The 27,829-nt window shown below is 39.6% G+C and overlaps 1 protein-coding gene and 1 non-coding gene across 2 annotated transcripts in view; one reads left to right on the top strand and one right to left on the bottom strand.

The window, feature by feature from the left end:
• The first annotated feature begins 12,614 nt into the window (after nucleotides 1-12,614).
• The window catches only part of LOC142850306 (aldehyde dehydrogenase, cytosolic 1-like), a 34,875-nt gene continuing 19,660 nt past the window's right edge, over nucleotides 12,615-27,829 (top strand). Inside the window, exons 1-5 of the mRNA XM_075973664.1 lie at nucleotides 12,615-12,755; nucleotides 16,478-16,582; nucleotides 22,760-22,900; nucleotides 24,772-24,901; nucleotides 26,797-26,858. Coding sequence (XP_075829779.1) covers nucleotides 12,690-12,755; nucleotides 16,478-16,582; nucleotides 22,760-22,900; nucleotides 24,772-24,901; nucleotides 26,797-26,858 — 504 coding nt within the window. The 5' untranslated portion in view covers nucleotides 12,615-12,689. The remainder of the gene's footprint in view (nucleotides 12,756-16,477; nucleotides 16,583-22,759; nucleotides 22,901-24,771; nucleotides 24,902-26,796; nucleotides 26,859-27,829) is intronic.
• On the bottom strand, nucleotides 21,096-21,202 carry LOC142851510 (U6 spliceosomal RNA). The gene has a single exon (XR_012910823.1). It is a non-coding gene; the product is annotated as a U6 spliceosomal RNA (small nuclear RNA).

Here is a 27,829-nt window from a genome sequence, read left to right as displayed (position 1 = left end):
CTATCCATCCTGGTTGGTGTCTGCTAAGCTGATGTAGAGACTGCCTTATGTGGAGAGCTCCTTGTGGTTTGGCCTGGGCACACATCTGGCAGGAGGAGTGAACCTGTATAATAGAATCTCAGAAATGGGTGGGATCATAAGGGGCTCCAAGCAGTGGAACAAAGCTTTGGCGAAGTAGCTAAGGTTTCTCGACCCAGTAAAGGTGTGGGCAAGTAGGTATCACTAAGAAAGAATGAGAGAAAAATTGTCCTGTAAGAATGCAGGGCAATGGCAAAGCTTTAAGTGGGGAGGAACGGGTTCTGTCTACTCCCATAACTGAAATTGGTGACGGGAACATGAGGACTGAATGAGAATAACAGTAATGAACTTACCCGCTACTTGCAGCTTTACCCTAGGCTGGTGATTTTCCCTTGCTGGCATAGTGAGCAGTGAAGCAGAGGAGGGTGAGTCATTCTGTGATTAGGTATCACAATGACACAGCACTTTGTTTTTTTTTTTATTAAATTTATTTATTTATTAAAGATTTCTGTCTCTTCCTCTCCACCGCCTCCCATTTCCCCCCCTCCCCCAACTAAGTCCCCCCCCCCAGCCCGAAAAGCAATCAGGGTTCCCTGTCCTGTGGGAAGTCCAAGGAACCCCCACCTCCATCCAGGTCTAGTAAGTTGAGCCTCCAAACTGCCTAAGCTCCCACAAAGCCAGTGCGTGCAGTACACCCCTTTATGATAAAAGTCTTGGAGAGATTAGGGATACAAGGGTCATACCTAAATATAATAAAAGCTATTTACAGCAAGCCGTCCGCTAACATTAAATTAAATGGAGAAAAACTCAAAGCCATCCCACTAAAATCAGGAACACGACAAGGATGTCCACTCTCTCCATACCTCTTCAATATAGTGCTTGAAGTTCTAGCAATAGCAATAAGACACAGCACTTTGTGAAAGGAAAGGGTGGGGACCTGTTGGCTTGACCTTTACAACGTCTGATAGCAGGGACAATTGCGTGGTGGAGAACCTTACCCCCAGCCTTGAGCAATGCTACACTCAAATTGCTTTGTCTACCTGTAATGATTGGGGTCATGTTAGTTTGTTACTAAAGTCCTTAATTAAAATAAATGTGTTTGTTACTTTAACATACCTTTCTTTATCTGAAAACCTGATCTTGGACTATTATTGACAGGAAGTTTCTTTCTAAGGTAAAAATCTACCCTTAAGAGAAAACTAAGGAAATGGATATTTTCAAAGATAGTGTTGCATTTGCATATTTAGACCAAGCTGTTAGAAAAAAACATTATTTAAGGAGATAGTTCCCCCAGACACTTCATGAACACTTGATATGGAATACAGGGGTAAGAGAATTGAATATTGAGCACAAGGTCAGAATGAACTCTACCAGTCTTCCCTCACTCCCCCTTTCTTCACAAATTAGGATAAACTCTATGAAGTCCAGGTCCATAGACTGTCGAATGGTTCCACGACCCTTTTAAAGATAAAATGTAAGCTTCTTGGCATGTGTTAAATCTGCTTCAAGGTAGGCCTGGCTCACTTCAGGCTCCTTTCCCCCATAAATGCTGAGCTTCAGATCGCTACCAAGAACAGAAGTCTGTGTCTTGAGTGTGAGCTAAAATATGGTGCCTTCCTATATGAAGGCTGCCCACTACTCTTCTCATTCCACCCACCATCGTTTGTTCCCTCTCTCAATCCCTCCCTTCCTTCTGGGATTACAGAAGTGATCCATCATGCTCAGCAAAGTGCCTCATTTCTTCCTACTTTTCTTTCTTCTTTGCATTTTTGGCTAAATCCTTACCGTGCTAATTACTACTTCTGGATTCAGTCTTGATTCTAGGAAATATTTCCAAACCCCTAAATCCACAGTTCATTTGCATCCTCCAAGATCTTACAGAATTAACTGATGGAAATTCCCCTCCTTTTGATTTATTTCTTCCCTTGAGTACTTGCAAACAAAGAAAAGATTCTGTAGGTAAATTAGTCAAGGCCTGGGGAAAAGAAACTCAATTTCTTTCTTAACCTTTCCTCAGTTTACAGTATCCTAGGACTAGGCCTGAAAGTGTGCTTTGACCTTCTAAGAAATGTATGCATTGACAGTGGTTGCTAAACTGAGACTTAAGATTTGGAAGTAGTAACCCACTAACTACATATATTTAAACTGTAAGGTGTGGGGATCCTACAGGGATCCATGACCTGATGTAGGCAGGCTTATTTTGCCTTGATGCTGCACTCACTACAGGCTGAAAAATTACTATGTGACTTTGCAACTTTCTTTCTAGTTATTGACATCACCGGGTGGGTTTGCAGCAACCACATGGTGCCAAGATGGAGTTGATCACATGAGCCAAGATTTCAGTACCCACATTATTGCCTAAGATTCCTAAAACACCGAGCCCTCAAGCCCTTAAAGCACCTCTTTGCATCCCTGGGAATTCCTATGTCATTGGTTTTTAATCCCACTTCCCAATCTTCTCCCAATTTCTTTCCTCCTTTCATCTTCCTAAACACTCCTGCACAAAAGTGGCTCCAATGCTCCAGGTGCTGGCACTGTCTTGGACAACACTCACTGCTGTACAGTAGGATGCCTGACTCCAGAGGCCTGAAAGAGTTGTTCACTAGATAGCAATGCCACATATGAGTGTTGAGACTTTAAATCATGGTTTATTCTCTTTAATAACTATGTTTAAGCACACTGATGTTTGTATATTCCTGATTATTGTGCTATTGTTTCCTTTGCTTTAGAAGATCTAGAGATTCAGACTTAGGCCATGTCAAACATACAATCTCATAGGTAAATTTATGTGTGATGTCCTTTAGTATGTGTTTCTTTTAATGGCAGATGAATAAAGCTGTTAGGGCCAATGGTTAAGCAGAGTAAAGCCAGGTGGGAAATCCAAATGGGGATACAGACAGCGAGTAGGCTGAGTCAAGAGGACATCATATACCTGCAGAAGGAGAAAGACGGTGGCTCTAGAAACTTTCCGGTAAGCCATAGCCTTGTGGTGATACACAGATTACTAGAAAAGGGTTAATTTAAGATGTAAGAGTTAGTTAATAAGAATTCTAAGCTAATAGACCAAACAATGTTGTAATTAATATAGTTTTTGTGTGGTTAGTTGCATCTGGATAGCTGGGAACAAAAGAACAATCTCCATTTATAAAATGACACCCAACATGGAGCATGGATCCACATAAGACCTAAAAAATGATTTGGACCTTGAGAATTATGTCCGGTGCTCCAATGTGGGTCTCTGCCTCTGTCTCCTTTCATCGCCTGATGAAGGTTAATATTCAAGAGGATGCCTATATGTTTTTCTTTGGGTTCTCCTTATTTAGCTTCTCTAGGATCACTAATTATAGGCTCAATGTCCTTTGTTTATGAGTAGAAACCAAATATGAGTGAGTACATCCCATACTCCTCTTTTTGGGTCTGGACAATGAGGACTACTGAGAACTCAAGAACAATGGCAATGGGTTTCTGATCCTACTGCACGTACTGGCTTTGTAGAAGCCTAGGCAGTTTGGATGCTCAACTTACTAGACCTGGATGGAGGTGGGGGTTCCTTGGACTTCCCACAGGGCAGGGAACCCTGATTGCTCTTCGGTCTGAGGAGGGAGGGGGACTTGATTGGGGGAGAGGGAGGGAAATGGGAGGCGGTGGAAGGGAAGAGACAGAAATCTTTAATAAATAAATAAATGAAAAATAAAATAAAAAAAATAAAAAAAGACCTAAAAATGGTTTAAAAAAGTGGGGGCTTCTAGTATCACATAAACAGGAGCCACGTCAGCTTCTTGGTAACCACATTTTTTCAGGTAGGCTCTATTTGCTGGTGGTAGGCAGACACATGACTCCATTAAGGTAAGTCTTTCTGACTCAGCATTAGCAGCAAAAACTGTGCAATTTCTTTGAGAGACAGCTTTCTAGATCATGCTGGCAGCACTAACTCTGGCTCTTTTTTGAGGTCCTGCCCTTAAATGGGATTTGAGGTTAATGTGCTACTAGTTACTTCATGGTGACACAGAACTCCTGTGTCCTTGGTCCAGAGGCTTTGAACATGGCTCACAGAGCTGGCGATAAATGGTTTTAGTAAATCATTGTTTTTAAACATTCTGTAAATGGTACATAGCTATAAATAGTTAAATTCTATAACTTTTACTATTAAAAATTTAACAAATAATAAAGGATCAGTGCCAAGGCTGAGTCCCCATTCACTATCCTATTCACTCAAATGACAGAACTAATGTGATTTAAGATATGAGCATAAAAGTGAAGAGAATTACTTCTAGCAAAATGATGAGCATGTTGTAGGGTAATCTATGCGTAACATAAATCTCAGATACATAGGGAGACTAATCCTTTTGCTTTCTGTCTTTACTATTAGGAAACCAAGTGGAAAGTATCGAAAAATACTGAATATTGTATTGGCAAGGTAATTTCAAAGCCTATACCAGCCAAGTTCTGGGAGACAACCTTGGCCCACAAGGTTTAGAAAAAATATTTAAGCTCAAATAATTTTCTTATAAAAGTTTTAATCCACAGTTTATTGTAGAGACTTTACTATCCACTGAGTGGTTCAACTGCATTAGATGCCTGAGATACATGGTATGTTAGTATCAAACAGTAGGACAATGATAAAAATGTGAGGACACAAAAATAAAAGATAAAAATATTGGCTAAACAAGGAAGACTAGTAGATAAATAGAAATTAATCCATATATGCACATGTTTCATTTCATGAGTGCTTTTTAGCATCCAGTGTATAACAAACTACAGAAGGGTTAAATCTCTGAACAGACATAAAAATGTTGTGATATCAGATAAACCATATCTATTAAAAATGTGAAGAAATATTTGTCATGGATATATCTCAAAGATGAAGGAAGCAGTAGTTTGAGGGCTGTGACTTGAATCAGAACAAGATTCTGAGCTCCTTGAATCACCCAGGATCCTGAAGTTAGACAATGTGAAAAGAAAGTATAGTCCATTTATGACACAAACCAGAGACTGGGTGTCTTTTAGAGAAGAGTCCTGGAGGTTAAAAGTCAAACATCAAAAGTCTAGCATGATCAGACTGTGTGGTAGCAGGCTCGTGACTTCTTTTGCATCTTCACATTGAAGGCATTTGCCAGAAAAGCTGGTGACATAGTTAGGTGTTAGGGTGTTGCCCATCATGTCTGAGGCTCTGGGTCCAGTCCATAGTACCGGAAAAAAAGAGAGATGGAAAAAGTCAAAGCAATGAGGCTGGGACTAGAAAAAAGAAAATCACCAAGAGGCTTTTCTGGGTTCTTTCTTATAAAATCATTTTTCTGGGTTCTTTCTTATGAAGTCATTAATCTCACTGATAAGGTCTTCCCCTTCATGACCCATTTTTATCCTATAGATCCCAATTCTCACAGCATCACACTGGTGGTTATTACTTTAGCACATGCACTTTGAGAGGAAGCAAACATTTGGCCCACTGCAGAAGAGTGCATTCCACTATTCAGTTATGTTTTGTACCTAATCTTATTTTAATTTCTATTATTCTTATTAATAGAAACTTCAACTACCTATGAAAGGAAGAGCTTTGCTCTTGTAAAAAAACTGCTTGTTCAATGGGGCTGTGTACTGATGTGTTGTCTGTTGAGCTGGTTTCAGTGATGGCAGAAGTCATGGTCTTGGTGTAGGTACATGTTTAACAAGAGTTGGAAGTAATTGCTTATATATAACCCTATATTTCTTTGTATGTGTGTGTATATAAGCATGAAATTTAGTTTATCACTGAGAAGGAAGTGATTAAATATTGTTTGCAAGGACCCAATGTTAAAAGAGTACCAGCTTGTACTGGGTGGTGGTGACACACACCTCTAATTGTAGCACTTGGGAGACAGAGGCAGGTGGATCTCTGAGTTTGAGGCCAGCCTGATCTACAAGAGCTAGTTCCAGAACAGGCTCCAAAACCACAGAGAAACCCTGTCTTAAAATGCCAAAAAATTACATAAATAAAAAATATAAAAGATACCAGTTCTGTCATCAAACAAAAGCTTTGGGTCTAGTCATGAGGAGGGCCTATCCAGTTCCCATCATTTTACTAAAACCTTATTTTCCCTCTTTAAGAGGAAAAATGAATGAAAAAGTCTTTGACTTTTGTAATCATCCCTAGAAATAAACTTTTGTATAAAGTAAATTCTGGGCTTGGGAACAGTTAACTTGGAAATTCCTGCCATAGCACAGTACTGAGCAGAAAAAAAAATATCCTGGCAAAGGAAGCCAAAGTTTTGGAAAGCACACTTACTGGTTAGTAAGTACTTGTTGAAAATTAATGAGCTTTCTTGGTAGCCGCCTCCAAAGTTTTTTAACTACATGCTGTGATTCTCAGTTTAAGGAGTACATTACTACATAGATATCTAGTGAAAGACAGTGAATGATGTACCTACTCAGAAAGTAAGTGGGAATTCCAAGAATGTTTTACGACCTGTGGTTTTACCTCCTCGATACCAAACAAACAAGTTTTGGATCCACAACCAACTGTGACCCTTGCAAAAAGCAGCTGTTTGGACATTGTCCAGAGCCCTAGTCTGCATGTTATGTAATAGCTGTTGTGCAATTGTGCATTTAACTCAAAGTAAAAAACCACATTTCCAAAATGAAAAGGGAGCAAGAGATTAGAGTAGCAGAAGTTTCTATCTTAATTCAAATGAGAGGTGCAGGGTATTCAAGGACATCCAAAAAGTACTGTCTGAGAATCTAGAAGATTGTTCTGTTCTCCAGACCTGACTTGTCATCTATTTTTCCCAAATACAACCAATTTAAAAACATAATCACTCTGACTACACAGCAAGTCAAGTTAGATCCCCCTCTTATCTATTGCTTAGGGGGATCATCCTTGTGTATTCCTGGGAATTTCTCTAGAGCCTGGTTTATGCTAACTCTATAATGGCTCCCTCAAGCATTATATCTCTTTCCTAGCTCTCATCTCTGTCTTTCGTCCATTTCGACTATCCCATTCCCTCAAGTTCTCCTCACACCTGCCCTTCTCCCCCCTTTCCCTTTCGATCCTCCCTTCTCCCCCCAACCTCATGCTCCCATTTGTCAGGCAATCTTGTCTACTTCAACTTTCCAGGTGGATCTATATATGTTTTTTTTGAGGGGGGGGCTCACCTTATTGCTTAGCTTCTCTAGGATCATGAACTATAGGCTCAATATTCTTTGTTTATAACTAGTATCCACTTATGAGTGAGTACATACCATATTTATCTTTTGGCGTCTGGGTTACCTCAATCACGATAGTGTTTTCTAATTCCATCCATTTGCATGCAAAAATTCAAGATGCCATTGTTTTCTTACAATTTTTTTTATCTCTAACATGTAAATGTGGCACATTTTCTTTATCTATTCTTCGGTTGAAGCACATCTAGGTTGTTTCTAGGTTTTGTCTATTACAAATAATGCTGCTATGAGCATGGTTGAACAAGTGTCTTTGTAGTATGATCGAGCATCTTTTGGGTATATGCCCAATAATTATATTGCTGGATCCTGAGGTAGGTTGATTCCCAATTTTCTGAGTAACCCCCATATCGATTTCCAAAGTGGTTGTTCAAGTTTGCATTTCCACCAGCAATTGATGTGTGTTCCTTTTATTTCCCATCCTCTCCAGCATAAGCTGATGAATATCTTCAATATCATCATAGTAACCTTCATCCAGCAACTGGTGGAAACAGAGGAAGAAACCCGCTTTGGAGCACTGGACTGAGCTCCAAAGTCTAGTTGGAGGGTGGGAAGAATGAGAATATGAGCAAAGAGGTCAAGACTATGATGGGTTCACCCACTGAAACAGTCTACCTGAGCTAATGAGAGATCACTAACTCCAGCCAGGCTGGGTAGGAACAAGCACAGGACCAAACTAGTCCCTCTGAATGTGGTTGACAGTTGTATGACTGGGGCAGACTGAGGGGACACTGGCAGTGGCACGGGGATTTATCCCTATTGTATGTACTAGCCTTTTTGAGAACCTGTTTTCTTTGGATGTATACCTTGCTCAGCCTAGATATAGTATGGCGGGCCTTGGTCCTTCTCCAAAGCAATGTGCCTTACCTTCTCAGAGGATTGGATGGGGTTGGGATGGGAGGGTATGTGGAAGGAATAGGAGGTAGGAAGGGAGTGGGAACTTGAATTGATATGTACAATGAAAAAAGGATTGTTTTCTTTTAAAAAGTAAATAAATAAAATTCTATTTAAAAACATAATCACACATTTATTTATGTGTTGTCTATTGTTCCTTTTATGAGCATAGACTAAGTTACAACAGAATCGACATGTCCCAGAAAGATGAAAATATTTCCTACTTGATCCATAAGAAAGGCTTGCCATGAATAAAAGGTTCAACGTAATTTCCATGTGTGTACCTACTCATGTGGAGACACCAAGTTGATCTTTCCTATGATGTGGGAAGTCGTTCTGTATATGTGTTGCTTTTATTGGTTAATGAATAAAGAATATGTCTTGGGCCTGGCAAGGCAGAATTGATATAGGTGGGAAAAACTAAACTGAATGCTTGGAGAAAGAAGTCAGAATCAGAGAGACTCCATGGAGCCTTCAGGAGCCCCAAGTCAGAACCTTGCCAATAGGCCTGGAGCCTCATGGTAAAATATAAAATATTAAAAATAATTTAATTTAAGATATAAGAGTGATCTAAAAATGTACAAAAGCTAATAGACTAAGCAGTGATTTAATTAATACAGTTTGGTGTGGTTATTTTGGGGCAGCCAGGAACAAACAAACAACCTTCCTACTGCAAGCTTATAAGGGGATCATCTTATGATTATCAAGGTAGAAATGGAAAGGAGAAATAATAGACCAAGATGCTTTACCTAGAATGAGATTTCAGCCTTATCTTGTGAGATCTATGATCATAAGATGCATTCTTTCTGTGTTTACCAAATGAGGAGCTCGGGTCAGGGTGGAAAGAAACAGGTTCCCAAGCTCCTGTTCCTGCCCCTAGCTAAGTCTCCATGCAGAGTAGAGGGCAACTTTACTTTGTAGAGAGCTTTTCGTTGTTTATTCTTAATAACCAGAGCATCCAAAGAATGCTGTCAAGGTCCTTCCATATCTTGTGCTGGAGCGTCTATACAGAGTAACATTGTGTTCAAAATGAAAACACTGGAGGTCAAAACGATCTTTTACGGAGTTCCAGGCTCAAAACATTCTGAATTCAAACTCTTAGGGAATGAACATTACAGTCTTTCTTTGTACACCACCTAGACTGTAGTAGAACTCAGTGGTTCTCAACCTTTAATACAGTTCCTCATGTTGTGGAGACCCCCCCAGTCATAAAATTATTTCATTGCTACTTCATTACTGTAATTTTGCTACTTTTATGAACTGTAATATAAATATCTGATATGCATGATATCTGATACATGACCCCTCAACTCCCAGAGGGTGGTTACCCACAGGTTGAGAACTGCTGTCCTAGAGTAATTATTCACAAGTGCAAATCCTTCCAAAATCTGACATTCCTTTCACTTTCAAAGATATTTTTTCATTTTCAAATAGTGTAATGCTCTTTGAGGGTCAATGAATGACTGTGACCTCTGACTGAAAAGGCCTGCACAATTTTCTCTTCCCACTGAAAAGGCAAAGATATCCTAAGGATCTGATTTTACCCAGACTGAAAATAGACCTGATTGTCTGAATTTTTTAAAGGTGGCTAAAGACAGTCTAGAGAGAGGACCTTTCTCCTAAGCAGCATTCTAGTCTGGGATATAGTATATTCTGCTAGCTTTGACCTGAAGATTCATGGTCTTCTGTAGTTGGTTGTTTTTTACTCTTTTGTCTTTTGGGGCGCTGCTACCCAGCTCCCAAATAAATCACATGGAAATTTATTCTTTTTTATGAATGCACAGCCTTAGCTTGATTTATTTCTAGTGAGTTTTTCTTAACTAAAATGATTCCATTTACCTTTGGCTTCTGGGCTTTTATCTTCCTGTTTTATACACTTTTACTTCTTATTCTGTGGCTTGCTGTGTAGCTGAATGGCTGGACCCTGATGCCCTCCTCCTCCCTCTCTTGCTTCTCAATCTCCCAGATTTCTCCTATTTACTCTCTTTGCTGTCAGCCCCACCTATCCTTTCTTTTGCCTTGCAATTGGCTGTTCAGCTCTTTATTAGACCAATCAGGTATTTTAGACAGGCAAAGTAACATAGCTTCACCAAGTTAAACAAACACAACATAAAATCATGAGATCCACAAGGTTATACAGTAGATCAGCTGACATTTAGAAGGCCAACCCACCAAAGGTTTACACATCTGATGGATGATAAATTCACACAGGCATGGCCTGTGAAAAATGCTGCCTTTTGAGTGGCTCGCTGTCTCTAAATGTAAATTCTCTTGTGTGATAAGATACTCCTCCTCTAACCCAGCTTTGGGACTCTAAAGCAATGTATGCCTCATATGTTGGGCACAATCTTCTGCGTTTTGTTAGTAGGATGACTTTTCCCCCAAAGTGTGTAATTCTGGCAAAAAAATAAGACAGACCTTTGTCCCACACTACAATAAAAAACAGACAAAAAACAGAAAACAAAAACTCTTGGGAGTCTTTTCTCTATATTTAACTCACTGACAGTATTATTTGGTCAATTAGAAATCCTTGTGGGGTGATCACATAGCAGAATTGCAGGTATCTAGCCTTGCTAGATTTAAGTTCTTCATAGATTTATAACAAATTAGATTGATACTGTAGGTGTCTGTCCTTGTTATATCATAGTTCTTCAAGACATCAACAGCACCTGTGTTGAGCTAAGCTTCCTTCACTGACACCTTACTGCTCTGAATCAGAATAGCAATTAACAATCTATTCCAGCTTTTGATGCAATAGAATAATTGTTTTTGTTTAAGTCCTGGGATTCATGTGATAAAGAGTGCTATTAATTGACTAACCATGTCCAGATATTTATTATTAATCACACTTAAGAAATGTTAAATAATGCACATATTCTTTTCATCTTCCTTAATTCTTTCAATGGTTTAGTGTTCTCCCTTTGTATCTTTTGTAGAGGCCCCTTTAAGTGATGGCAGGAACCTCCCCGCAGCTGTAGGGGTGGTTAGCTACAAACTATTTGATAAGTTTACTACATATCTTCATAAAATGCCTATGTCCCTGAGAATTTTCCCTGTAGCTTTTTTATTACTAACAAGTTATTAATGAATGGAGGGATATATGTGTGTGTGTATATATGTATGTATGTATGTATGTATGTATATCTGCCTGGGAGTTTGTAATGTAGAAGAAATAAGATTGGAAGAGAAAGAATGTAGAAGGATAAAAATGTAGGAAAATGAAGAAGAAAAAAGAGTGCAGTGTAATTAGAACAGGAATGAATTGAAGCAGAGTTTGTAACAGAGAATTGGAATTAGAATTGAGACGGAGAGTTAGAGCTAGGAAATTATGGGCAATTAGGGCAAGAAAAGTAGAATTAATGCAGAACAATGAAGAGACATGACTGGAACTGCAAGCATGTGAATCTTTACCCTCAGATTAGAGCCGTCCCAGGATCCCTTTCGCCATGCGGAGGCAACCTGACCTTACAGCAAATTGACAGCCAACATCAAATTAAATGGGGAGAAACTCAAGCGATTCCACTAAAATCAGGAACAAAGCAAGGCTGTCCACTCTCTCCATATCTCTTCAATATGGTTCTTGAAGTTTTAGCAATAGCAATAGGACAACAAAAGGAGATCAAGGGGATACAAGTTGGAAAAAAAGAAGGCAAACTTTTGTTATTTGCACATGATATGATAGTGCATATAAGTGACTCCAAAACTCTATCAGAGAACTCCTACAGCTGATAAATACCATCAGTGATGTGGCAGGATACAAGATCAACTCAAAAAAATCAGTAGACCTCCTATACACAAATGTCACTGGTAGTGGCACCAGGACTTATCCCTACTGCATGTAGTGACTTTTTGAGATCCTAATCTCTTTGGATGTACACCTAGCTCAGCCAACACAGAGCAAGGAGGGCCTTGAACCTTCCACAAAGTGCCCAACCCTCTCTGAGCATTAGATGGGGGTGGGGTGGAAGGAAGTGTGGAGGAAATGGGAGGAGGGGCAGGAGTGGGAACTTGGATTGGGACTTTTTAAAAAATCTAATAAATTAAGAAAAAAAAACCCAAATGTTTCACGGCATAAACAAATGTAATACATCTTAAAATAATATTCTACAACTGTCCTCTCCCCCAGCTGCTCTTGACAACAGAACCTTTTCTTCTTTACTTCACCAATTCCCTGTTTCCCAGTCTATCCGAGAAGGGAAAGTTACATGAAACCTAAAAAGTCACGAAAAACTTCAAAAATGGTAACTGGCTTTGAGTGTCCAGAGCTCCTGGTCAAGTACTCTCTTAGCACAGGTTTGGCCTGGTGAATTAATTCATCTGTAAATAGTGAGCAGTCTCCAGATGGAACTTCAGGGCCGAGGTGCAGGTTCCTTAAGGATTCACATTTAAAAGCAAAGTCTCCCTGCCAGCCTTAGTTGTTACAAGAGAGTAGTGTTCTTTCTGCCCTACTCTGAGTCTGCCCATCCAATCATATCCGTATATGCAAATGACCCTTAGTGCATGCAGAGTCTAAAAAGGAGCAAGTGCCCTAACAGAACCAGACTGCTGAGCCTGTCACCAGTGTTCCAGGAGCCAAACCAGCAATGTCTTCCCCTGCACAACCTGAAATCCCTGCCCCGCTGAGCGACTTGAAGATTCAGTATACCAAGGTAAGAAAGACACTTGCAGGTGGGGCTTTCCCTGGGGTCCTGGTTAAAGCATGGTTGATTGGGGCTTCTTTGCAGACACAAAGACAAAATGCTTGCAAATAGAGTGGCCTGATTTAGTGGTGAATTCTAAGCCATATCAGGCATCTTCATATAAGACATACATCCAAGGAAAATGGTTCTTGTGCCAGAGTGCAGTGAAGCACACTGAGCTGCTCAGGTCTATTAACTCTGTGCAGTGAGCACTTATTTATGGTAAGAAAACAGAGTAACTTACTGGGAGGAGCCAGGCACATGGGAAGTTCTCTCTCTGGCCCTCTCTCTTAAAATAGCACAGTGGAACAGGGATATATGGCTTTATGTTTGTTGACAGTGTTAAGGTTGGTGGACTTAACCCTGGACCTTGAATGGAAGCTGCTGCCAAATCCCCCGAATGGAATTGAATTATTTTTCTTATTTTGAGATAGAAATAGTAGTTGTTTATTTCTCCAGGCAGGCTTGCTGTTGTTAGAAAAAACATTCCATTGTTAACTGCTAAATATTTAGAGACACAAGAGCAGGAATCTGACCCAGGCTTGGAAATCTGCAGCCAGGGAGGGCAGATGATTAGGCTGGGCTCATCCTGAGGGACTCTTGTCATTTTGCCTTCTGAGCAGTTTCATGCCTACTTCTGTTACAAGTCTTAGGAATCCAAAGTTAAGATAATCCCTCTCTCTCTCTCTCTCTCTCTCTCTCTCTCTCTCTCTCTCTCTCTCTCCCTCTCCCTCTCCCTCTCCCTCTCTCTCTCCCTCCCTCCCTCCCTCCCCCTCTTGCTTCTCTCTCTCTCTCTCTCTCTCTCTCTCTCTCTCTCTCTCTCTCTCCCCCTCTCTCTCTCCCTCCCCCCCCCCTCTCTCTGTCACACACACACACACACCCAATCAAGTCATGGGAAAGTCACTTAAAGTTAGCCGTGTTATGGCCTAATTCAGAAAACAAAGTGAGCGACAAACTGTTCGACTCCTGTGAGAACCTTGCTGGGTTCTGACCCAGTAAGAGAGTGTTAAAGTTAGTGAGCAGACCGGATGTCTTCTCTCATCTATTTTGTTTTCCTTGTGAGCAAATGTAGTTGGTTTTGAATCCCTGAAGCCTTTTGCATTTTCCTAAGCACCTGAAGTGAGGGAGCTGCCTGGTTTAAGGACTCTTTGCTTAGGCTCTGGTCTGTAGAGAGGAGTGGACCTAGGCCATGGTCCATGAGCAGCTAGATATGTCTGGGGCATGATTTCACCAGGCTTTTTTGGACAGAAAATGCTTTCAATTTAGGTTTTTACAAAGGAGAATATAGGAACTAGGATGTGTGCACATTCTCCAACAGCTCACAGGTGTCAAAGTGTGTGCACTCCATAGACTCTGACCCTCCTCTCACTTGGAAGAAATACCTGTCACAATCTGTAAATCAGGTATTCCAAAAATATGGGGACTGTCCACACTGTTTATATAGTTATGGTTTAATCACTAAAAAGAGTTTGGTGTGCATGATTTCAAACGAAAACGTATTTATGTCATCAGCAAGCCCCTCCCCCTTTTCTTCATTTGTCGTTTATGAATTTTTTTAAGACTGTATTTGTGTGTGTGTGCATCTCAAGGAAGTTGTAAAGTGAGCTGTCTTTTCTCTGGGTTGTTTTATTTAGCACTTACTAATTAAAAATGAGGTGAAAGTACTAGAAAAATAAGCTATTCCTTAAAGTATCTTGTACAAATGCAGGGAGGACAAGTAATCCATTAACACAGATAGACATTTCCAGACCGAAACTTCTTCTTTGCTGGAAACATTACATAAAGACATCCTAGGGAGAATGGAGAGACTAAGTATTTAGAGTCCAGAACACGTTTATTTGATGTTCAGATACTTCTCTACTTTATCATAAACAACACCATTCAGTGAATTTGATTTTCTATGTAAGTCTGGTCTACTTACTAAGCAGTATATTATTTGATATGCATTGTCACGCTTGGGAAGACACCAGCTATGTATGCAATTAAATTTCAATGGGGGAGTTTTCTCTATACCTCTGCGTGTTCCTTTCCTGGAACGTATGCATGAGGAGTGGGTTTTCTGGGAAGAAAAAGTACAGTATTTCATTAAAGAACTAACTATTCTCCTTATCCTTTGAGTCTGGCTTAAGGAGATCCCAGCTTCCTAGGAATTGTCCCCTGTTCAAAGTGATTGAACCAGTCCAACTCTAAAGTTAAGTCTCCACCTATGTCCGAGATTCTATTCTCTTGACCAGGAGATTTTTTCCTACTCGAACAGTGTTTAGTGCACAAGAAAAGGAACACACAAGCAGATTAATAACAATAAGAAAAAGAAATACAGGTATAGTCAGTTGCATAATCTTAACTGTCAGAGTGTTTTTTTTTTTTTGTTTTCTGCACACAAAACAAGCCATGGTTGTATCATCGCCTCACCTATTCGGGTCTCATCCCCTAGTTCAGTTCCTCTTTGACTGGAGTAGGTAAAATGGAGTTCAGTGTTTGAGAACTATATTTCCTTTTTTTCTTGAAAAAAAAATACAGACCCTTTTGTATTGGAAGCCTTTATAACTCTATAAATCCAAGTGCACCCATCAGCTTTCGGTCCGTAACACCTTAGGAATGGTGAGGAGATGCTACGTGTGCCTCCATTCCTGCTACAGAGCTTTAGCATGAAGAGCTCATTTGAAAGGTACAGGGCCACTGGTCAAACTCAGTCACCTCCACCTGCCTCTGCCTTCTTACCATTGATAAAGGATGAGGAGGAGCATCATTTCCTGTGGGGGTATAACAGCCAGAGCATTTGATTGGTAAAGAAGCACTTGAGGCCAGGGCTGGCTCATGGGGAATGGTCTACATTAGATATCTTAGCCCTGGTGTACTTTTTCTGAATAATTTTTAACTTCTAAAATATTTTACCTGACTTTTACCAGATCTGTTTCCCACTGTATCATTCTCCTCTCATTTTCTCCTAATTTTCTGTCAGTCTATCTTACACAGTCTGTCCTTTCTGACAGAGACCTGTTCAGAGAGAAGTTCAGAGGGTTCTCAAAGGATTTCAGGGGTAAAGGATTTTGTTTCCTGGGATTTGAGGTCTTATTTCTCCTTTCTCGTTTCACACACCTTAACCACTTTCCAGTTCCAAGGCAGCCAAGGCCCTCTGTCCTTCCGCCCCTGCATGCATGTGCTCCACTGACACTCTCACAGGCAAACGCATATGTGGAAATAAAAATACTCATGTCTTTAAAGAATTTAACTTATCAAGGAACAATACTTCCCATGCTCAAAAACATGGCGTTAGTTAACAGTATTTTTGTGCCCATGGAATAAGCCACAAAGCTTCTGTTAGCTTTCTCACAATGGCCTTATTACAAGGCTAAGATTTCTTTTATACAGAGGAAGGAATGGATTCAAATGCACAGAAAAACAGTTTCTTCATAAAACCTGAGTTAAGGGCACAAACACTGAAATTCCCACCCTTTTCCAGGACCTAAGGGTGCCTCTCCCAGTTACTATGTCCTAGTAACACAACCAAATTCCCAGTTGTCTACCTCTATGTTATTTAGGTGTTAAATGATACACATGTGAGCATATTTTAGACAGGGAAAGCCCCATAATATTTGGGCAACACTTAATACCTAAATGCTAATTTATGATACCCTTCACCGTAGTGAGTATTTAAATGCTTTTTGTCTCCCTTTGCTGCATCCCCACAGATCTTCATCAACAATGAATGGCATGACTCAGTGAGTGGAAAGAAATTTCCTGTTATTAACCCTGCAACTGAGGAGGTCATCTGCCAGGTGGAAGAAGGGGACAAGGTGAGTTTTCCAACATCCACAGGGCCAATTCACACAAAAAGTCTTGGTTTCTCACCGTTCTGAGCTCTAGCCCACTGCAAATTCAGTGAAAGACATGAAAACATGGCTGCTCATGCAGTCGGGTAAATGTTCTGTTGTCCTTGGCATAAGAAATTGCCTTGTATACATCTGGTAGAGAATAAATATCCATAATAACACAAGAACTTAATAAAATACCAAGAGACCAAGAAACAATAAGTTAAAAAAAAACCCACAGGCTATAGATCTGATGTTAGCATTTCTAATGTTACCTCGAAATTTAGAATAGAGAGGTGGGGTTCAAAATGTTGACGTTCTGAGGCTACTGTAGCATAATGAAGTATTAAATTTTAAATAGTGTGTCTCTTTTCTTAAGGGTTAGCATTAGCATTTAGTATGGGGCATGCAGTTTTAATATAATAACATATTTAAGGTTATGTAGTTTTTTAAATAACTTTTTTGATATCTCTTTGGCTCTTGGCTCTTTAGTTCATTGCCCAGTTCCCAAATAAATGTACAGAGACTTATTCTTTCTGATCTTAACTTGGCTTGTTTCTAGCCAGCTTTCTTTAACTTAAATTATCCCAGCTCTGTTTTGCCTCTGAGCTTTTATCTTTATCCTATAGGCCTATCTTAACTTCTTACTCCTTGGCTTGCTGTGTAGCTGGATGGCTGGCCCCTTGCATCTTCCTCTCTTCCTTTTCTAATTCCTTGACCTTTCCCCAGAGATTTCCTCCTATTTATTGTCTCTGCCTGCAAGTCCTGCCTATCCTTTCTCCTTCCCTGCTATGGATCATTCAGCTCTTTATTAGACCAATCAGGTGTTTTAGACAGGCAAAGAAACAGCTTCACAGAGTTAATCAAATGCAACATAGAAGAATGCAGTAAATCTTTGTGTAATTAAACAAATATTACATGGCACAAACAATTGTAACACATCTTTAACTAATATTATACAACATCTTTCAGCTAAGTATGCCTTCTCCTTGACAGTAAAATGACATTAAAAAAGAAGACTATGAGTCTGTATATATAAGGTAACAAAAAGTCATATTATTGATGAGTTAACATTGAGGCCTTGAACATTTAGCTTCTATGGGACATTTTGCTCTGATGCTGGGGTTAGTTCCATCAGGAAAGCAACTCTCTACCTGGGTTCACTAGAATCTTTGTCAGGCAGGCTGAGAACTTTGGTAGGGGAGTGAGTGAGGTTTACCTTCTTCTGAAGGCACAGATGGGAAAACTGGTGACCATCCCAGCAGCCTTGCCAGTGAGCACTGATCTGTTCTGTGCTTAGTGACAACTTCCTGTCTCATAGAAAGAGCAAGGAGACTAATTTATCCCCAGAAAAACTACAGGCCAAGTCACTGTGCCAATCTGGTTGGCTGAACAAATGAATCCCCTAAGACAGTCATTCTCAATCTGTGGAGTGGGGGGAGTCGAACAACCCTGTCACAGAGCTCACCCAAGACTATCAGAAAATATAGATATTAAGTTACAATTCATAACAGTGGTAAAGTGGCAGTTGTAAAGTAGCAAAGAAAATATATTTATGGTGGGAGTCAGCACAAAAGGGGAACTGTATTACAAGGTCACAGCACTGGGAAGGTCGAGAACCACTGCTATAAGGAAATTGTTAGTGATAAGCAAGAGCTGGCTTCACAGCCAACTTCCTATATCTCTATCCTGTTTTGGAATCAATAACCAAATTGTCCTTTGAGAATCGTTGATGCTCAAACAGTTTGTGAGAGCTCTAATGAAGAGTGACTAGCATTGCTTAGAGGACGGTGCTAACCTGGTCAAGTTCACAGTCGAGTCTGATATGCTAGGCTTACTCATTAGGTCACAGGCTAAAGGTTTTGGAGATTTTATCCACAAGCAGAATGGGGTTACCAACAGGCCAAATCAAGCCTTTCATGGTATCATGAGGGTGGGGCAGGAGCCAGAGTAAATACATTTTTTTTCTCTTCATTGGCTCTGACTTCAAACTGTAGTATTTTATTTCCCCAGGTCACAAGGCTTGATGATAGTAAATCACAGTTAACCTGGTCACTGTTTTCTGTTTAATTCAAAAGTATCTTGGAAATGCCAGCCCCTGAATAAAAATCTACAATAAAAGAACCTTTAAGTTAAAAAATACTACAAGAAATGCTATCAAAAACATTTATGGGACCTATAATTTTGGCTTATGAAAAATGTTCATCACATAATGGAAAAGAATTATTTACAGTATTATTTTTTTGTATAAATATCAACAAGAATAAACCATACAAGGCTTATGTGTCATATCCAAGCACAGATGAATATGTTTATGTCTTTCCATAATGTCTATGTGTATTGAATAGCAATAAATTCACAAGATTTAGCCATTCAAATGAGAGCAATTTGGTATAAAAGTCACCCACCTTAGTAGTCTGCTTGATGAGAATGTGAATTCTTTATTCCAGGATTAATTACTAACATTAATTCTCATACCACACATCACATAGTAAACATATTTGGACCACTGTATATGCATATATGGATTACTAAGTGAATGTAAGTTAAAGAGTCTGCAGCAGAGTTCAGAGGCTTCAGAAGTGGTTTTGAAAGAACCTGTAACCATGAGGAATCCGTGCCCGGGCAGAGCTGCTGGGGAGTGGCTGGAGTTAGGGGGAATAGAGAAGCTGCAAAGCTCAACTGTATGATCAAAGGTCAGACTGGGTCTAGAACAGAAAAGAGCAGTTCAGACAGGTGAGCATTTATATGGGCTGGCTGCCCAGTAGGCTGGACAAAAGCAGGGGCCCAGCTGAGTCAATGTGACCTTCGTACCTGACACACCCACACTGGATATCAGACCATAGTTGTTCAGAGGCCATGCTTTGCAGTCTTAGCCGTCCATCAATTTTTGTGATTCAGGCAAGGGAGTTCCCCCCTTTTCTGGGTGCCTGTTAAGTTCTTTCTGTGATTACCTTGATTTGATTATAATATGCCTACTTGGCTACACACTTTCAATTCTCCCTAGTATATGTACAAGATGGCTTGCTTTCTATCCTTAGGATTATGTTACTCCTCAGACTGTGCTAGGCCAGTGGTATATGTTGGAGTTCCTTAGTCCACCTAGAGGCTGTAGTCATCTTTCTCCCTCAAAATTGAGACAAAAGCTTCTCATAAAATGTACTCTCACAGGGTAACCCACAGGCCCTGAAAAAACCACTGTTGTCTACAATGTGGAGTGACTTAACAGCAGTGACTATTTCACAAAGCAATGCTGTTGAACATCGTTGCTGAGAAAATTGAATGTGGGGATCAGATGTAGAATAAAATGTTGGTTCTAGTCTGTTGTGTTTCAATAGCATAAAGACAGGTCACTAGAATAAGGTAACATTTCTTTCCTTATCACTAAAGCAGGGTCCACAATATTTAAGTATAATAGTAACTGGGGTGATAAAGAACTTGCCTTCCTTCTTGTAGTTTAGTAGGTCTTTATTGTGATCTGCCATTGAGCTTGGTGTCTGCTGACTATTTAGGTAAGTTGTTATATTAAAACAGGCCTTGAAGAACGTGTAAGACTTTGGAAGTAAGTGGACTTGCTCATAGGACCTTCTCTATGAAAAAAGAATTTTAGGAGCAAAGGTGGGACGAACTGTCTCAGCTAGAGTAGGATAAATGTTAACAGGAAGTCTTTCCAGAAAATATTGGACCTTGAAAACGAGAGAGCTTTGCTCTTTGCTCTTGGGATTATGGGTGAAGCCAGCAGTTGCAAACACGCACAAGATTATGATAAGATAAATTACATGGCAATTAACCTAGTAGCATTAAAGAGAAAGTGGGAAGTGGAGAGAGTGAATGGGAGGCTGTTCACAGGTTAGAACAGAAAAGGTCTTTGTGATAGAAGGTAGAGAAGCTGAAAGGCTGTACTGGGATGGACTAGGATGCTGTAATCATTTTCATGTTGGCTTGTCTTCTACGACCACAGTTAACCCCGTCTTGTGCACATTTGACATGTGTGCCACATAGAAAATGTGAGACACTTGTGAGTTTCAAGATAAAATAAGTGAACATCAAACAAGTCCAGTTTAGAACAGAGTGGACCATCTGCACCCTCAGATTCTAATTTGGTCCATTCAACCCTGGGACCTGAAATGTGTAGCTGCTGACATAGATGTCACAGCTGTGTGCACACTGAGTGCGCAGAAAAATGTGGCCACTATTCTCGAAACAGTACAGTTTGTCTATTACCTCACTAAGCATTTGTATTCAGTATCAGAAGTATGGTTATTAAAAGGGGGTCTGAGGGGTAATCTGTAAATACTAAGTTTATCACTCATGAATTTAGATTATCTTTCCATGACTTGGGGAACAATTTCTCTAGCATACTAAAGAGGGCCTGTGTTTACCTAGATTTTCCATTCCCAGAATTCCCCCAATTTGTGTTTTCTTTACTGCTTCTATTTCCATTATCTGGTCTCAAACAGTTTTCTTCACCTGATGGTTTGCTTTCTCTTGGCTTTCTAAAAATATGGAATACTTCACAAATTCACCTGTCATCCTTGTGCAGGGGTCATGCAAATCTTCTCTGTATCATGCTCATTTTAGTATATGTGCTGCTGAAGCTAGCATGAGGCCTGTGTTTAATATAATAGCATGATGATGGTGTTCAGGTCTAGGTTCCTCCCATCTAATGAATGTTTCAGAACAAACTCTGTACCTCACTGTCCTATTGATGGCCAACCGATAGAAAGCTATATGGTGGATGGATATGTGAATGCCTCAAAATTAAAAGGGAGAACTCAGAATCCATTTTTTTAAAATAAAAACTCAGTGTCTTTAGTCTATTTCTGGTCCTGCGAGATTAAACATCAGGTTTGAGAACAGGAGAGCCATGACCCAAATGATAAAACCAGAAGAATAAATTTACTTGCAACAGTTTTCAGGAGGCAGATTTTATTTTTCACGCATGGTAACGTGGTGTCTCAAAGACGTTTCACTCCATTGCTCAGAGAGGCCAGGAAGCTCAAGAAAGTTCTTATTAAACAGGCGAATGACGGAACACCGAGCAAAGGGATCCACACGGCACTGTGGTCACACTAGTTGAAGACGTGTGCTTTAAAACCCACTTTATTCTCCTTTGCAAGGTGCATTACCACAAGTGAAGCCCACTGTCCTTTTGATCATCTTGATTTATGGTGTACCCTATACTGGTGAGTCCTGTAGACAAAAAGCTGGGCGATAGTCCTTACATGCATGCTCTTTGCAGTTGATCCGAGGAAGTTAAAAAAGCACATGAAATAGGAGCGGAAGAAGCAATGGCACTTTCAGGGCGGACGGGAAGAGACGAGAAGCGTGAAGAGGGGTCTACAGAGGACAGGAGTGACCACGGCAATGTGCAAGGGTCATGGCTCAGGAGACTTAGAGGAGTAAGCTAAAGGAAAAATGCAGCAGTGATTAAAGTAAGCCAAATAGTGCAAGGGTGCATTTATTCTATTACTCCATCTGCCTTCAGTTAATGAGGCTATAAGCAGTATCTTATTAACAAAAGAATGCCCTCCACTTATTTAGGGGCTAGAGTGGATCACTTTGCATGCAGTTGGGAAATGGGAAAACACTACCGTACACACAGTGTTTTGGTTTGATCGTGAAATGATGAACACAGCTCATAAATCAACACAACTGTTACCAGGTGGTAGCGCTGTTCTGAGAGGCTAGCCAAGATTAGTGCCAGATGCAGGGTCGTGATCAGGTTACATGGTTCATAGCCACTCTGTTTGTCTTGAGATAGCCTTTTGTTTTTTTGCTTTAATTTCTTCATCTGTAAAATGAATTTTCACAGCATTTTATGAATCAAATGAGATAAAGTGCTTAAATTAACCAGAACATTATTTCAAATAAAATAAACTCTTTGTCCTATTTACATGGGATGAAGTAAAAGCTTTTAAGACAGTACTTCTCTTCTAGAGTTTAACTATTTGATAAGGATATGGAGCTTATTTGAAATATTACTCAAGAGAAGTTATTGTATCATATTATGATGCAGTGTGTGTGGAATGTTCTGGACCTTGGGCTAATGTAGACTAGTGTTAGTCTCTAAGGACTGTGTTATGGTTTATTAAGTTGTGATGTTTTGCTCGCCAGTCTAGAGTTTTGAACATCCTGAAATGAATGTTCTGTGACTTCCAGGCAGATGTGGACAAAGCCGTGAAGGCTGCACGACAGGCTTTTCAAATTGGCTCCCCATGGCGCACCATGGATGCTTCAGAGAGGGGGCGGCTGCTGAACAAGCTAGCTGACTTAATGGAAAGAGACCGTCTACTACTGGCTGTGAGTATTAACTTACACCAAAGGGAGACAACGGGGAAGCTCCTGGGAGCATTCACCATTCCAACTGGATGGTCAGTTTGGTTTAGAGCCAGACTGACAAACTTGCTCCTGCCTTTTCTCTAGAACTTCTCAGAGTCCAGAGCCCAACATTGCTATACTCATTAAATCTCTTTATGCTCTCATGGCCTATATTTTTAAATTTCAATAGTTAGATAAGTCAGTATAGATTATGGATGGCGGGTATATTTCCTTTACTTTTCTGCTTTGAATTTTAGTAAAGCCAACTGAAAACAAAGTGTTACACAGGTTACAATTCAGAGTAAATATTATTAGCTTCGGAATCTTAAGTAAGTACAAGATTCAAGCCATAATTTTATCAAAAATATCAACAAATCTGCAATTATTAAAAATCACATATTCCTTTAGAATTTTTTCATTGCTCAAAACATGCCAAAATAGATTTCATAGCTCTGTAGTAAATGTATACTAACTGAAATATTCTACTGAAAGGAATTGGTATTGCCCAAAGCTTAGCTCTTTGCATTTGTCTTAATTACAGAGTGAAATGTCGTAACTTCCTCTGTCAGCTTGAGAGCCATAGGGATAGAAGAATAGATATAAAGTGACATTTGAGTTAATTTAAGATAGTGGACAATATCAAACCTGTGCATCTTGCCAGGTGACACTCAGTGGATAGTTTGGTTCCAAAGCATCCTTTAAATCTGCATAAAAGGGTGAGGAGAAGATACTACTAAGATAAGAAAATGTGGAACTTCATGATCTTTTATTTTTTCTTTCATTAAAGTAGATTCTTTTCTCATACAATACATCCTGTTTTTATTTCCCCTCCCTCTGTTGCTCCCAGTTCCTTGCCCCCCACCCCCCACCATGTGGATCCACCTCTTGTGGTCTCTCATTAGAAAAGAACAGGTTTCTAAGCGATAACAACCAAACATGACAAAATAAAATATAATCAGGTAAAGTAAAAAATAACCCATTATATTGAAGTTGAACACAGCAGACAAACAGAAGGAAAGGAGCCCCAAGAGCAGGCATGAAGAAGGAGAGACTCACTTGTTCTCACAGTCAGGGGATCCCATAAAATGAGAAGCTAAAAGCTTTACTATATCTTCAGAGGACTTGGTGCAGATCCATGCAGGTCCCATGCTTGCTGCTTCAATCTTTGAGATCATGTGTATCTCGTGTAGAGGTTTTAGCTGTTTTAGAGGGCCTTGTCCTTCTGGTGTGCTCCATCTACTCTGGCTCTTATACTTTTCCTGCCTTCCCTTCCATGGTGGTCACTGAGCTCTGAGAGGAGGAATTAATAAAATACTTATGACAATATTTCCCAAACAAGGGCTTAATAGTTAAATTCTCTGCTATGGAGGTATTGCAATTGTGTGAACACACAGGTATGGATATAACAATTATACGAGCAGACATGAGAGGAATAGGATGGTGATAGTGACATTGTGTATAGTTGCAGACCCTGAATTGTTGCTACAGTCAGATGACAAGTGCAAGCTTGTTGGAACTCTGATAGGATGTGGAGACTAAGAATCATTTTCGCAGCTGAGTACTTATATAACCGGATCTTAGACACGCTTAGCCAGAGGTACTTAGAATCGGACAGAAAGATTAGTGGGATCAGGCAATCAGAATGTCGCTACCTCTCTCATCAGGATCTTGTTATGTGACCACAAACAAGTCATTTAATTCTTTCTTAAGTTGCTTTCAAAGGAACATACGATTTAAGAATCTCTATATTTCTAAAACCTTAGTATGTAATTACTAAAACTATTGACTGTATATTCTTGATGTAATTTTTATTATTGAATGTTTAGACTTTGATACTACTACCTATTTTTCAGACAATGGAATCAATGAATGCTGGAAAAGTATTCCTCCAGGCATACATGATGGATTTAGATATCAGCATAAAAACATTAAAGTATTGTGCAGGCTGGGCTGACAAGATCCATGGCCAAACAATACCAAGTGGTAAGTACATTTGGGAAACTACCTGCATAATAATGGCTGAAGTGGAGGCCATTCATGCAGAACTGAATACCTTCAAATTTTCCCTGACAAATGTGTCATCAACTAGGTAAAAAATTACTTTACTTTTCACATTGACTCAACTGAGTTCTGGTGCTAGAAGTTTTATTAAGAGTAAACATTGTGGATAGTATAGACAGAAATCAGGTAAGAATATTGTCATAGACTCACCTACTAATTTGAGTGAGACACCTTAGGGTCCCAAGTTTTCAAAACTGGCCACAGAAATTATTTATTGAGTGCCTTTCCCATAATGAAAATTGTACTTCTTCTGTAATATTATTATTACCTAAGTCTTTGCATGTCTCGAATGTAAGCTGTGCTGATTTGTGCCCAGTATACTTAGTCCAATATACTTCAACAACCCAATATATACCAATGTGTTCCAATAGCATCAAGCAAGATGAGACTCAGATTCAGCAGGATTAAGAATATTTGCATGGAAGTGTGGTATATTGCTTAGTGGGGTATGCAAGCAGCAGATCAGACACACAGCAAATATTTCATGTGAGAAAAGAATCAGTTTGTGAAGGGTTAGAGGCAGCTTCACATCTCTATCTACAATGACTTCAGGAACCCAAATAATCCACTTCAAGTTTTTCCTCTGATGTGCACTTCCACTCAAACTGGATACAGTATAAGATATATTAGCTTCTTATACCTCTTATAAGATATAAGAAGAGAACGAGACAACAGCGGTACTATGAACCAGGCTATTTTGTAGCTCTTACTCTACTCTTTGGAAACATAGAGGAAGCTGTTCAAAGTACCTGTAGATCTGGACATGTAAAGAGATTGTGTGCTAGCAGTGGTTCCTGTCAAAGCCAAAACAAAACATACAACAGCAAAACTCCAAATGGTACCACATCAAGGTGAGTATTTGCTGTCGTAAAACACTATGAACTAAAGAACTTATGAACAAAATGGTCTCTTTCACTTGTATTTCTACACTATATTAGTTCTGAGGGAAATAAGGACAAAAAATCAAGGCAGAAACCTGGAGGCAGTAACTGAAGCAGAGGCCATGGACAAAAACAATATACTATAGGGTTACGTTTTATGGCTTGCTCAGCCTGATTTCTTATACAATCTAGGATCATCTGCCAAGGTTTGGTATTGCTCACAGTGGGCTGGGCCATCCCAAATCCAAAAATAATTGAGAAAATGTTGCAATCACTTGCCTATAGAGCAATCTCATCAGAGTATTTTCTCAATTAAGGTTTCATCTTCCAAGATATATTTAGGTTTGTGTTGATAGTGAGGCACAAGAGTCATTCAAATCAAAACAGATAAGAACCACATTTCATTTCAAATATTTCATTCATCGAATAAGAGATTGCATTTATGTTTGGTAGAAAAAAGGAAACTCCAAAATTATAATAATTCTAAGAGAAAGACTTCTTACTTCTTGGAGAAGTTTTACTATTTTAAATATTTTACTTGTTTAAAAGTTGTAGCTCCTGGGACATTTGAGTACTGGGAACTTTTGCACATGGTTCTGCCTTTATCCAGAGGGGATCTCATCTCCCAGTTCCTTTCTGTACCACTCTGTGTATGAGATTGAAGAAGAAGGCAACCATCTTGGAACACAGAGAATGGAGTTAACATTCTATGGGTTCTTCCCAGATCCTGTCAATTATTTTCCTGTACCTCGGTCTTTAGAATGAAATTGGTATTTGAGAACTCTGTTCCTTATGTGATTAACCTTGGAGACAGGATGTTTTGTTTCCCTTTTGCTACTCACTGTGAACCTCCTCTCCCACCAACTGCACATCACTCTGCCCTGAGTGGATCCTCCATTTGCCTTTATTGGATGGTGTGTTTGCTCTGTTTTTTAGATGGAGATATTTTCACTTATACAAGACGTGAGCCTATTGGGGTGTGTGGCCAAATCATCCCCGTAAGTCTCACTTCAAGACTCTGATGGGGGGAAGTAAGCTGTAATTCCATTTAGTGTGAAGCCCATTCCCACACAAGTGAAGCTTATGTGATGGTTATGTGTGAAGTAAATTCAATAAACATGACTACCTGAATCACCCATTCCTATAACTTTGCTTCTTGTATATGAGTTGTCTTGTCCAGAAACCCCTCAATATAATGCTTTACAGTTTGAGGATGTTTTAATATTGAAAAATAAGCCCTAAGAGTTTATTGCATGTTTTTTTTTTCTGGAAATTGTGCTTTGTTCTGGTTCCATGAGCTGTGCTTTGTAACTATATGACAAAGGTTTATCACTGCTCATTTGTGTTTGAACATTTCTATGAGACACAGCTCCCAGCACTGCTGTCTCCTTGAGACTTCCCACTGTGGACAGTAACTGAAGCAAGACCGTTCAAATCCTGGAATTTTTTTTTTTTAATTTCAGTGAAAGGAATAATCTCCATAACAATTGGGAAAGTATGTGGCCTATATTTAACTTTAGGTCGCAGGTTTGGGTATTCAATATTCTTCTTCAAAAAATCATGTTCTGGATGAAACCAGATTTTCTTGAAAGTTAACACAGAACACTGGCCACATACAGCTGACATAGTTTAAAAGGCTAAATTAAATTACAATGAAGTATCTTAAGATTTTGAAATGATAGTCATTATCTTTTAATAAGAATGAACATACCAGTGTATTCATGGAACTGTTTAGTATTTCAAAGGCTTAAAAAACACTCAAACACGTCCACATCACACTACCAGCTAGGACTATTAGAAAAGGATAAATTTTAACTTTTCCCCTTTGTCCTGTTTTTTTTCTGGGGATCAAACACTGGACTTCACACATGATACACAGATGTATGCTATGCCATAACCCTGAATTTCTTGATTAATCCTTAAGACACCCATCTAAAGTAGAGTGTACTGTTTTCAGGACTCCTGGGTG

This window comes from Microtus pennsylvanicus, chromosome 5 (genome assembly GCF_037038515.1).
Source record: "Microtus pennsylvanicus isolate mMicPen1 chromosome 5, mMicPen1.hap1, whole genome shotgun sequence".
NCBI classification, from domain to species: domain Eukaryota; kingdom Metazoa; phylum Chordata; class Mammalia; order Rodentia; family Cricetidae; genus Microtus; species Microtus pennsylvanicus.
This window is presented reverse-complemented; position numbering and strand designations above follow the sequence as displayed.